At 37.8% G+C, this 13,893-nt stretch overlaps 2 protein-coding genes across 2 annotated transcripts in view; one reads left to right on the top strand and one right to left on the bottom strand.

Moving 5' to 3' along the window:
* Window positions 1–13,893, bottom strand: part of LOC140163439 (bridge-like lipid transfer protein family member 2) — a 201,694-nt gene that overhangs the window by 29,021 nt on the left and 158,780 nt on the right. Inside the window, 1 exon segment of the mRNA XM_072186753.1 lies at window positions 6,308–6,391. Within this exon segment, the coding sequence (XP_072042854.1) occupies window positions 6,308–6,391 (84 nt within the window).
* LOC140164110 (uncharacterized) lies at window positions 9,406–11,675 on the top strand. Its single transcript, XM_072187354.1, has 2 exons — window positions 9,406–10,177; window positions 10,661–11,675. The coding sequence occupies exons 1-2, from the start codon at window positions 9,406–9,408 to the stop codon at window positions 11,605–11,607; spliced, it is 1,719 nt and encodes a 572-aa protein (XP_072043455.1). The 3' UTR covers window positions 11,608–11,675.

Genomic DNA, 13,893 nt, shown 5'->3' with positions numbered 1-13,893 from the left:
GACCGCATCCTGGACATGCTTTAAAGACTACCAAGAGAGAGGACCGTCAGTTAATCCGGTTACTTTGCAATGGCTGCACAAAGACTGCTTCAACCCTGAAGATTGAGTGGCAAAATGCCATAAACAAGCATGTATTGAGAATGCAAGTGAATAATTGCTTGACTCTGACTAGTTATCCTGCTACAAAACTACTATGGAAACCCCTGCTGAGCTGAAACCATCATCAGCGACATCTTCAGTGGGCCATGGATCACCGCTATTAACTGCCTCAATGGGCTCAGAGTATCTTCAGTGATGAGGCTAGATTTGAGGTCTACCACCATGATGGTCACAACAGAGTCTGCAGACTTGCCCATGAGTGTTACACTGAACAGTGCATACTGCCTTGAGTACAAGTGATGGCATATCTTTTTTTCTTTGGGGGGGTTTAATGCATGTGAAAATCAGACTTGATCATCTTGGAATGCAATCTCAATCAACACCAATACTGATGGATTCTGGAAAACACAATGCTGCCATTTGCTTAAGGTTAAACAAAATCTGTTATGGCTTTGTCAGCTCAAAAAATATATTATCATCTTACACGTAAGAAAACATGCATACCAATCATGTGAAATAAAAAAAAAATTTAAAAAAGTGTAAAATGACCATTTTAGCTTATTTTGTCACCTTCAGTCAGCTCCTATTGTTAAATTTGTTTACCGATGCTTGGTAACAAATTTGATTGACAGGCAATAGCTTGTCACCTGTCATGCAACAACACAACTATCGCTATAAAACATACTATAAAGATGTCAGCCTCATGCAATTATACTGATCATCAGTTGCAAGCTCGACCCAAGATGCACTCGGCCTCAAAGACACTGCCCTATTGTAATGTAGCCAGAAAAAACCCGACCGGCCAGGTCAATATTTTTTGAGGCCTGTGATTGGTTGGGTGGGAGTGGGGCACCCAGGGGGGAGTCGGTGGGGGAATATCCCCCACAGATAATTTTAAGGAATACATGGGAACAGCAAAGAGTCCTTAAACCCAGGCCTTAAAATGACTAAATATGAGATAAGAAATTTACAAATTGGGATAAAAATGTGTCTGTTCGGCCTACCCCTCTCACTAATATCCTGGCCAATAACGGGCTGTGCTGGAGTTTGATTGACAGAATCGTTTCGGTAGGCCTACATTCATGTTTTATATACCACGAACGGCCGACGGGCTTATTTTTCAAGATGTATTTGTTTCGGGATTTGTTTGTAGGGCTCTGTTTAGTTAGTTCGTTGGGGTGGGTGTTTCATGTTTATTTTGTTTGTTTTAGCAGAGAAAATGGGGACATCTAAAGGCTGTGCAATAATTATGAGCCATGGGAGGGTAAAATTAGGGGTGGGGGACAAGAAATTCGAGCCGAAAGGGGATGGGAAGCAATTTTTGGCTGGCCGAGAGGAGGGGCAAGTGAATTTTGGCACACATTCTTGGGGCGCCTTTTAATAAAACACTCTAATAATGCTTAGGAAAACCGTACGGAAAAGCTTAAATAAGGCCTATACAAATTTTCACTTTCTTGCATAACATGTATAAAGACCATTTAAAGTTTGTAAATTGACATCCCAAAAATTTGGCATGTGCAAGGGGGGGGGGGCAAAGAAATTTTGGGGGGCCGAGAGGGGGGGAAGCGATTTTTGGCGGGGGGGGCGACTTTTGGTCTCATTTTCCCAACAAAGTACTCTTATCATACAGTGTATTCTGCATGTACATTATTACCCCCCCCTGTGGGCCCCTCCCACATACCGAAGAGGAGGAGGGGTCAAATATTTGATGAATTATTGTTTTTATATTGCGAATTTTAAAATGAAAATTCCTTAGAACCCTGACTGGATGACTCGGCTAGATAATGGTACTCATTTAACATGCATCGTGGCCAAATCAAAGTTTTATATTATTGAGCACCTTTTCATGCCAAAATTTATGAATCGGACCAGCATGCCACTGATTGCTGTCGGGTTTTATGCTCAAAATCCCATCTCTTTTTCCTCAATGAATATTACCCTAGTAAGAAGTATGCAATGTGTATTAATGAACGATGACGTTTGAGATGATGCTGTATGGACTGATGCCGGCCGTATAGGCCTATGTATACTCTAAGATCAAGTCACGTTTAAGTCTAAATGGAAGCATTATTATGTTCCGATGAATCCAAGTGTGTGAAAATATCGGATCCTAAACATAATAATGATAAAATTGGATGCTTTACGCCCAATATTTATTGGTCTCGCTATGAGTTTTAAAATATTGGACTCGACTACGTCTCGTCCAATATTTTAAAAATTCATAGCTCGACCAATAAATATGAGCTTAATCAATCCAATTTTATATCAAACTTGGGTCAAAGGTTTGATGTGGACCTTTTAGCTGTATCATTTAAGCTTTGTGTGGCCGGGGTGGACTTGAGGTGGGGTGGGGAGGTTGGGTGGGGGTGAGTGAGTGTGTGTATGTATTTCTCTTGGGATATAGGCCTACTATTCAAGTCCCAATTTGTAGCGACACTCTGTATGTTTAACATACCGAATTTTACAAATTACTCTTATATATCATACAATGTATTCTTCATGCATTAGTACCCCTGTGTGGGCCCTCCCACATCCCGATGGGGGGGGGGGGGGGCAATTTGATGAATCATTTTTTTTATATTGCGTTATAGGCCTATACATATGTACTATCAATTTCAGTCATGTAGGCCATGTTTAATATTATATTGGGTCAAAAAAACTTTGAAGAATGTCTCTCATGTACAAAAGTATAGGAAACTGAACATTTAAAACCACTTTTTTAGGAGTGAAGGAATGATTTTTTTTTTTTCAAAAAAGTCTAAAACACTCAGGTTTTTATGTCAAAAATGGTCTCTTTTGGGGTGCTAAATCTGCTAAAATGTTTGTCGTCTTGAAATTTTAACCAAAAGCACACTGGACGTGAAGGCCCAGGATGGGGTGCCGGTAGGTGTGGTGGAGTGGGGGAAGCAGCTAGTGGATACCAATTTTCTGCTTCAATTCCACATCAGCCATATTGGTCATGTAAAAAAAAAAAAAAACATTTTTATAAGAGTGTCTCTTGTGCATAAAAGTATAGGAAACTCGAAACTTTAAAGCATGTTTTCTGGAAGAAGGAAGCACTTGTTATTAAAAGTGTAGAACAAGCCAGGAGCTTTGAAATGTTGTTTTTTAATAGCCTCTGAAATGTCCTTTAAGTTTCCTGTGGTGCGAAATGTGCAGAAACCATCTGGGATTCTGGCTTACCCCCCACCAGGGCTCTTGAGCGGGCCCCGAACTCCCGGGTGCTGGGCGAGAGCTCCACTGCTCACGCTTCCTTCGATTTGCAAGTTCAGGATTTTTGGGGGTCTGTCTGTGCATCTCTGAATTTTGTAACAATCCCAAAAGTTGAGGGTCTCATTTTTTCAACATCCCTTAATTGTTGGACTGGGATTGACAAGGCAGTAGGCCTATATAAGCGCCCAGTATTTAGGTCCATTTTTAATATCATTAAACTTTTGCTCCATTCGTGAGAATTTGTTCCAGCAAAATCATTTTGATAGTAGGTCATCAAGAAACAGGTTTTGCAATTTGAGGCCCTGCACTGGTACCCCCCCCCCCTCCGTTTTCGAGGCTCACATCCCCCTCAGACACCCCCCCGATGGTCGCGCGATTCCTGAATCCGCCACTACCCTCTCGGCCTACTAAAAATGTCATGCTTTTTTTTGCCATGCGGGTATTTTTTGCAATGCAAAAGGCCATTAAAATTTGTCTCCATATTAGGCCTATTTCACAACCCATTAGGTATAGGCCTATTAGGCCTAGTTTTCATGTGTTTTTTTTTTTTCTCATGCATTACTTTTATGTAGTACGGGCTGTGAAGTTTTCTTTGGAAGGGGGTCCCAAATTTACAAAAAGTCAGCGCCAATAAAATTGCGCCCCCCCCCCCTTCCCGGCCACCACCGATAGGCCTACACCTTACCCCTAAACTCAGGCTAAAATTGTATTGAAATCGGTTCTTTTAAATAAAATAAACACACTATCTGTAGTCATCTTGTGACTCAGATTCTCTACATTTGGTCATTAAAAATTTTATGACCCCCCCCCTATTTTTCTTTCCAAAATTTCTGACCCCCCTCAGTTATTTGGGACCCCCAAGAAAATGCCAGCCAATTAATATTTTTTAAAGATTGGTTTTAGGCCTATTGCAGGCCCTATGGATTAATTATATATTTTCTGCGAGAACGAGAGAGAGCGAGAGAGAAATAGAGGGGGAAAGCAAGAGGGACTGAAGGAGAGTGCAGGAGAGGAAGAAAATGGCAAAGAAAATTGGACACAGTTGTTTGACATAGCTAGCGGGTCAAATTGAAATAAGGCCGAGTTTGTAATAGATACGAGTTGTCACAGGGCACACAACGTGAGTGACCTTGTGACCTCTTCAGAAATCAACACGCTGAAATGCTGAATTCAAATCAAGTGTCCGAAGGATAAATAATTTGAAATTTTGGCATCTTTGGACCAAATTGGTAAGAAGTAAGTTACTGATTAGCATGTAACGCTATTCATTAATCGTCATGTCCATTTTGACATCAACAGAATGAAAGATGTTGATGAAAGAGCGATTTTTCAGCGTGTATTTTATGCAGTGGCCGTAACTTCGGTAATTGAAAACCGTCACAAAATGACAGCGGAGTGTGCCTAAACGCCCAGATATTTCATTTTTGGTTAATCCTAGTCACACTAGCATACCACATATGTTATGGTAAGGTATCATAGAAATAATGTAGCTAAGAATTCTGGCGATAATATCATACACAAAAACAATATTATTGTTACAATTTAAGACAACAAGTGGTACCAGATTCCATGCAAATTTTGTCAATGCTTAAGCTTATAAAATGAAATCAACACAAGCTTTATACAGGCTAAATAGTGACATTATTTTATTGAACTGTTTATTATCTGTAGCCAAATTAAAAGCAAAATCGGGCATGCATCACTAAATTATGGCCTCTGTCACAAAAATCTTCATGCTCATGTGGCGTGAACAAAATTGAAACACTGAAAAAGTACATTTGTGTATGAGCTAGATTTATAAATAATAATTAATAATAATGCTTAGAATGTTAGCTTGAGATGACCTATGATTTTTAGGTCTACAATGTTTATTTTCTGGAGAAAAAAATTGGTTTAGGTGGCTACGTACAGCCCACATTAGGATGAGAACCATAGAAATTTAGCGTAACCTTAAGGAACAATTTTGTATTCCATTTGCTACTCCCCATCAAGCCCATGCGATAATGACTTTCTTAGAAGATTAGGATGTTGAACACTTGCCATGGCCTGCACATTCCCCAGATATGAACTCCAATTAAGAACCACTGAGCTTGAGTAATAGCATGGTATATCAACCCACCAATGTGCATGAGTTGTGTCAGGTTGTGTTGGATGGTTGGGCAGAGATACCCATCAACACTCTCCAATCACTAGCAGAAAGCATGCCTTGGCAATTGCAGGTGCTGTGTGCTCCTCATAAATGCAAGTACAGTGAATTTGTAGCCGAATGTGAGAACCGCTCATGGACCACTCACTACTTCCCAATTGAAATAGGAAACCAGGGTTCCTATAATACATCCCTGCCAAAATGCTAGTAGACCTCGGCATACCCAAAATGGGAAGTAGATGATGGGCCATGCAGCAAAGAGCACTGAGAGGAAGCTATGCAACCTGACTTAAAAGAAATTCCCAAGCTTTCCAGAAGATGTCCTTAGTACCAAGACCAAGAAACAACTCAGAGGGAAGTGAGACAGTTGTGGCCACGCAAAACGAGTTAAATGCCACAGCCTGGTCTGAAGCCTAGGAACCTCTGGAATTAGTTACCAATTACAAGAACTATATTGACATCTCTGTTGCCTGTCAAGTGAACTACACCAAGGGTACACATCCTAAGACGGGTGGCTGAGCTCTGAATGACACTGGTGGCAGTCACCAATGATCTACAGCTCTTCTCTTACTTCCTTCAGGACAACTGCCTTTGGGGCAGCTCAATCAATGCCTGTATTTAGATTGTAGATATCCAATCAGCACCAATATGGATTGGAAAAAGCATAATGCTCCTCAAAAAGAGACAGCACTTTCATAGAAGTATTGGCCAAACTCCAAATATACCACCAATATGAATAGTTATTAAAGGGAGAATTTAAATGAAGCTGAAATGAAGTTTTGTTTTGGTGATTAGAACTACTTAGGACTTTCTATCATAGCACAGCAAAATTTAGTTTATTTATCTTACCGTGTCATTGTCCTGTGCAGCTGTATACAGATAGCCATGGCTCTCTCCTATGTCAAAATCTAATTCTATGATGCTCCATTCAGCCTGGAAAATCATTGAAAATAAAACATACAGTTAATGAACATATTACAAAGGACCATGTCCATGAGGCCAGTCTGTGGGACATCACAAACATTACAAAGTTAACATTGAACCTTATGATGAAAATAAACATGTTTATAATTTTTTTTGGTTTTTGACAAATTAAGTCACAGACAAATTAATTTAAGCAATGCAGCACAGTGCATTGAACAAGTTTTGATAGTCACGCATAATCTGTGTTTTTTGTAAAGGCATTTCTCCTGAAAAGGTCAATGCTGAAGCTGAAGACATTAGAAATCAACCTTAGACATTTTGTGCCCCATAGCATTAGGGGCATGTTTTGCTCTGTATTTTTGTGAAACCACCTTTCACATTTTGGGTAATAGGTATACAGACTGGTTCTATTTTGGAAATATGTGCTTATTTAAGAATCAATCGATCAGCAAGTTTGCGTAAAAGCTGGCAACTAACTTATTTTTGTTAATTCGGATATGCTAAACTCAAATATTTTTTGACTGCTAAGCTGTACTTGAACCCCATCACCCTAAATAGGGACCAATAAAATGCCCCTATGGGATCATATGGGGGAACCAATTAAACATGCTTCAAAATTCACTCAAAAACATATCAAATTATTTGTCGGCCTCTATGGATCGCAATAATGTCACATTCGTATGTGTAGGACATGTAGTTACAGAGTTATAAAGCCAAACATGTACATGGTCAATTTACATGTTGTACTGTACAGGGGTTAAAAATTAAAGTTGCTCTGATTTTCATAAAAATTAAGGCAAACTGTTCCCAAAGTCTAAGGGTTCAGGAAAAAAGTAGTTTGCACTATCTGCAATGTGAAGCTCAGAAAATAAATGATAGATAAAGGCCATTGAATCCTACCAACCTTTTTCCTCTTTGCTGTGTAACATATGAACCAGCCATCACAGATATTGCAAACTGTTCTTTTTCTGAAACCTCTAAGCTAGATGAACAATAATTGCCATGTCTTTTTACTAAAATTGGAACAACTTTTGACCACTGTACAAGCAAATCAACCTTAGACATTTTGGGCTACCCCATAAGTTCTTTTAAAACTATTATCATGATTATAGGTCACACACACTCAAACCATACATTTCTGAGATCCATGGGATCAGACAAATAATTTGACATGTTTGAAAGTGGTATTGGAATAATATTAGCTTTTGTCCCCTGTACGATCATGTGGGCCATTATGGGGGTCTTTTGAGGGTCATGGTCTCAAAATACTGCTTGGCAGACAAAAGATTTGAATTCAGCATGCTCGATTTAACAAAATAAGCTGGGTGCCTACTTGCCGATTTCCATAATAATGTCATTTCAATAAAAATAACATTTCTTAGTCCCGGGATATTTCCCATCTATTTATATACATTTGTATTGAACCATACTGATGAAACATTTAAAAATTGTCTATACATACCCAACATACATAATTATATTTCTTTTGAAAGTCATTGATGTCGTCTGATTATTCATGTGCACTGATCGGTACATACAATATAATTTACTGGAGTTAATTACCACCTGCATGGTACTGTGTAAGTGGTAATTTTTGTGAGGGTTTTATTTTTGCAGATTTCATGAATGCAGTTCCATTCACAAAATTAACACCTTGCGAATATATGTAATACTGTATTGCAATTGTAGGGCAAACTGGACAATCGAAAATAACAATCGCAAACATGTCTCTCTCTCACTCCAAATCATGAAAATAACTGTACGTGAAAATTACCACTTATACAGCATATTATTTATGGTAACCATGGTAAGGACTGACGCTTTGGGGGAAAAGTGATGTTGCAAGTCAGCTATTGATGTGCATAATAATGTAGCAGCAATTATAGATTATACATGCAAACTACATCGTGTGGGTCTATTATACTATAATTTTGTCAGAATATCCTTTTTGATTTCACCATTTTTCACTTGCGACTGCCAAAATTTCCAACTCAGTATTTCATTTCATGGTAAGGATTGATGCTTTGAGGAAAAGAAGTGATGACTAGGACAGCGCCCATCTACATACCCATATCATCAGGTACAAAAAATGATACTGAAAGCAGCAACATGTTCTAAATTGGTCTACGGACACCTCCTGCTCCTCAACATCTACAATTTTTTTGATCTACAATGATGAATAAACCAGTTGTATGGATACACACTACACTACAAGATTTGGGCTGCATACAAGCTGTTAGTTATAAGTGAATATATTTTCTATATATTGATTACAACATCAGGTAAGTCAATATTTTTTGAAGCCATCACTTTTTAAAATGATTAATTATTACCTGTATAGCGTGACAGCACTAGCAATACTGTTTGATTTTAAGCCTAATCAGGTAAAGTTTAACATTTGACCCCTTAAATGACCTGGATTTAATTTATATATACATATTTTGTTATCATTTTTTTATCTTATATAAAGCCCTTGAAAACATAAAAATTACATCTTATTAGGCCCATGAAAGTCAATTCCGAGTTTATCGTCCCTTTTTTTTTCCAGGTTGATGAGGTGACTTTTTCATTTTTCATTTTTCATTATTACACCAGATTTCATTATTGGTCTAAAATGTGTGTTGATTTAAAGCCAAACTCATACATGTGATTTATAAACATGTTTTTTATATGGGTAAGGACTAGGAAAGTTTGAAATGAGCCTGGTTTTGCTTCCAAGTTATGAATATTATGTTTTACAAACAAAAATATATGTTTCGAATTGCTAAAACTGGTGAAAACACTGATACTTTGAAAATAATGAATTATTTTGGCATTTTTGAAAATTTGACGCAGGTATTTTTGGTTTCCTAAATGTGACGCGGACGGGGGACGATAAACTCGGAATCGACTTTCACGCGCCTTAGATAAAATAATTATGTGACTTCATAAAACAATTGCAGGTAAGACAATATGGATGGTTTATAGGTTTGTTCTAATTCTTATGATACACTAACATTCTGTATCATTACAGATAACAAGACATGGATGAGATAGTTGATTACAATAATCTCCAGTTCCATGAGAAACTTGGAGAAGGCGGTGGTGGAACTGTCAACCGTGTCACATTTAACACACCATTCAAAGGATACACTGAAGCTGCAGCGAAGAGCGTGTGGGAGTTACCAAAAGCTGAAGTTGAGATTATGTGTAAACTACAACATCCAAATATAGTACCTATGTTAGGATTCTATAAAAATGGACCTATAAATGTAATTCTCCTTGAGTATGCGCCTAATGGATCACTGCATGATTATCTCAAAGATCCCTCTAAGCCCCTATCACAACAGTTAACCCATAAATGGTTACGTGAAGTTGCTGATGCACTTGAGTATCTACATGACCAACATGTTCTGCACAGAGACATCAAAGCCCAAAATTGCCTTCTATTTGATGACAATGTCTTGAAATTATGTGACTTTGGTATTGCCCGTGAAATTGATCGTTCTCAGACCACTTCAGAGCAGAAAGGAACCCATCGCTATATGGCACCTGAGATCCTTAGAGGAAATGAACAAGGAAGAGGCATATACTCCAAGCCATCAGACATCTATGCATACGGGATGCTGACTTTAGAGATTGTTACAAGGAAACCACCATTTGAAGGAATGGAATGGCAAACAGTGATGTTCAGTGTTTGTGGAGGTGGGAGACCCAAAATACCACCAGAATGTCCAGATCATCTATCACATATAATACAACACTGCTGGCGTGATGATCCAAAAAGGCGACCCACTATTGAGGATATCAAAGAAGGTAAATAACTGATGTTTAGATTATAATTTACTACCATAGATCTTTCAATCAATTTCACTGGTATTTCCATCCCAACAATGGTCATTGTGATAAAATAAATAAAAAACAATAAAATTAACAAAGCAAACAAATTAACTGCTCCTCATTCTTTTATACCTAATTATATTCTTTTAAAGCTGACCTTCTTGACTACAGTCGGTCTACTCTGAAGTACAAAGTACTGACGCGGACGCATACATTGTGCCGACTTTGAACGCACGCATAACTGCAGCAGAGACGCAGCACTACGCACTGTTAAAGCGCTGTATACGCCAAGCACGTTGTCACTTTGTACTTCAGAGTGGACAAACTGTATTTCTGATACCGTTGCTCTGTTTTCATTATGTGAGGCAAACCAATCCTATTATGGACTTTATTTGCTTCAATCAGGATCAAATTTTATGCGAGTAACAGTTGCTGGAATGTTTCATATTTATTATACAGAACTACACAAGCCGTCAGAGATAACTACTACAAGGTATACTAGGAGGCCAATGTGGATCACAACACCATTCTTCACCGACACTGCATACACTCGAGTACAATGCTGTCCAAATGGGAATATGGTAGTTTGTGGTCAGATACCATATCAACTTCATATGCTCAATAGTGATGGGGAACACATAACCCAACTGACAACCAAAGCACAAGGGAAACTTGGTGTAGTACAAGATATAGCAGTGTCATCACAAGGATACATTGTAGCCATAAGTCTGTACAGTAGGTTTGTTCATGTGTTCAACTCAAATGGAACATATCTTCATTATTTCTCTATCTTGGCAGCTGCGGAGAATTTTAATACAAAGGTTAACCCAAGATGTGTAACACTAGATAGGGATGGGCATGTATTGGTGGGTGACTATGTAAGGGAACTAATAACAATCCATACATGTCCTGAGGGTAAACTAGTCAAAAGAATTCAATGTTGCTTTCTAGGCATGGCAGTCAACAGTAAGAATAAGATAGTACATACACTCAAATGTGAGTCACCCAGTTGGATGTGCAATGCAGTAGCTGTTATAGATAATGCAGGCAATAAGGTATTGAGATTCACACCCACGATACATGTAGATGCAATACCAGGAGAAATGTCTGGTGACAAGATTGTTGCAAGGTGTATTGTATGTGATCCACTAGATAGGATCTATGTTGCCATGTGTATTTATAAAAAAGGTACATGTAGACTAATACCCAACACTGGACACCTCCATCAGTACAGTCGTACAGGTGCATTCATGAGATGCATTGATAGAGGCATTTTTATGCCCCTTGATTTGGCAATAGCATCTGATGGGACATCACTGATCATTGCAAATGGTGACTCAATACTAATTTACAAAGTGTCTCAATACACTAATTTACAAATTGGACTACATGTAGAGGAGCTTTAGACATGTATTTACATTTTGAGGTAGACAAAATTGGAACATCAATATTTTTTGTTGTAAGTATCTCTAACAGACATGATTGGTACCGGGCTATGTGACATTTTTAAAAATATATCAAAAATATGAAATTGCTAATTAATATAGTTTTTTTACAATAAATAGAAAGGATCATATGATCCTTAACTTATCGATCTAATAATATGAAGATGATAGGTTGATGCATCTGGGAGCTATTGTCATTTAAACGAAGATCGACGTAATCATGGTTTTACTTACACAACACAAAATGAATATGTTCACTGCTTGAACCATTTATTGCATTCATGCTCTTCTATATCTTAGTCTACATAACATAAAATTGCTTTACACATCCTTTTAGAAAGACAGTTCCTGAAGTCCCTGCCTTACGACTCTGGCAGTGTGAGGTGAAGCTCTATCTTGAATGAACTTAACACCTGGGATGGATCCATTCTGTAACTGCCCATATCAAATTTTGAAACATTGCAAATTATAGCAAGTTTGCATGGGATACTCCTTGCTCTTGGAAACTGTCTTCTAAATCTTCTCTGCACTCCTCCATAGCTTCGTGTCAACCAGTGATTCTTTACTATGAAAGCATGCTGAAGTGTGGAATACTGTGGAGCAATTCCAATAACTTTTACCAGGTCTAACCTAACCTACACTGTCTACAGTCTATAGCCCTTCGGCCACACCATCTACTTAGTAACCTCAATACTACAATTTAAATTACCGCCCTGGAAGCCGTTGATACACAAACTTCTTTTACCCCACCTAAATTATTCAAGTCAATAAAATTTCTCTCAACCAATGATTATAACATTTATATAATATTATGAATGAAGAAATAGGTAAGGGAAAAAGCATTTCCATGATTTTCAACATATAATTCACACAAGGAATATGTAGCAAAATAGAGCTTTGAAAATGGTGCACTACTGATCCAGCGTTGCGATGAAAAGTGTAAAAACACCTACTTTCCTTTAGAATCACGTAACTTCTGACAAGAATGTGCTATCTTTATAATCTAAAATTCTTAGAGAAGATAAAACTATTGTAATTACAAATATTTAAACAATTAACCCCAAACTGGTACACAAAATATTAAAATAATTTGGCAAAAAATTAAAAGTCGTCGGTACCAATCATTTTGATACACCCTGTAGGGGGAAATGCCAATTTGCATGAAACAAAAATGGCCGCTTATGCAAGACTCAAATTTCAAAATTGGTTGATTGGGTAAAACACATCCCAATGTATTCCTCTCATTATTATTAGGATTCAGAAATGGTATAGTTTGACCTATCTCTGATGTACAATTCATGTTATTATAGGCATAAAGGTCAAATGTCAAGTTTTAGTCCCTACCATTGTCCACAGGGGTATACAAAATCAAAAATGCTTCAATTTTGATCAAAGTGGTCTCAAATTGTTCCGCTTGGAACAACTTTTTAAACAAAGAATAGTTTGCCATATCTCAGGTCTTTAATTGGGCAACATATATGGTTATTAAATAATTATGAAAATACAGGTAAAAAACAATAAATATGTAAACACAAAAAATGCTTCTCCTGTAAAATGACAAAAATGTCACTTATGACGTTTTTGCACTAACACGGCAATATGCCGGTTGAATAGGGGAGAAATTACTTGTAAATAAGTTATAGTACACACTGGTCCATCTGATTGTTTTTCCTAGTGTCTTTACTGAGAAATAGTTAGGGTTGTGTATTTGCACTTCAGTTGGGAGTGACAACATGGCAATTCGCATGATGATACAATATAACAGGTTATAGGTATAAACGGTTGTGAAATTGAACTAAAGACCTCTCACTCTGTCCCCCAACATGGCTGCAATCAGTCATCAATTTTGAAGAAGAAAAATTTTCCCACCCACCACACCCAAAATATTTATTTCATAGCTCAGTGTTTAGTACTTTTGTGGGCAGTTTATTGGGGAGCAGTAGTTGGCTGGGAAGCTCCCATATTGTACGGGGTAAAGATGACCATAGACCAAAAGTTAATTGCAATATGATGTGTAATTAACAGTAGTTTTGGGGCATGGATAAATTACCAGGCTACTTAGCTGTCTAAGCAAGTGGATTCAATAAATTCCCATTAACTTCTCTTTGAGAAGTTTATGTGATAGGGGCTCAGGAAATCCCTGGAAAAGGGTTATGTAGCTTGCCGGTTAATACATTTATGTTAACTTCTTTAGAAGTAAAGCCACACTGGGTGTATACGTATGGGGGAACAGGCTCAGGATATCCC

This window comes from Amphiura filiformis, chromosome 11 (assembly GCF_039555335.1).
Source record: "Amphiura filiformis chromosome 11, Afil_fr2py, whole genome shotgun sequence".
Lineage (NCBI taxonomy): Eukaryota > Metazoa > Echinodermata > Ophiuroidea > Amphilepidida > Amphiuridae > Amphiura > Amphiura filiformis.
The sequence above is the reverse complement of the archived record's forward strand: the minus strand, read 5'-3'. Positions and strand labels throughout refer to the sequence as shown.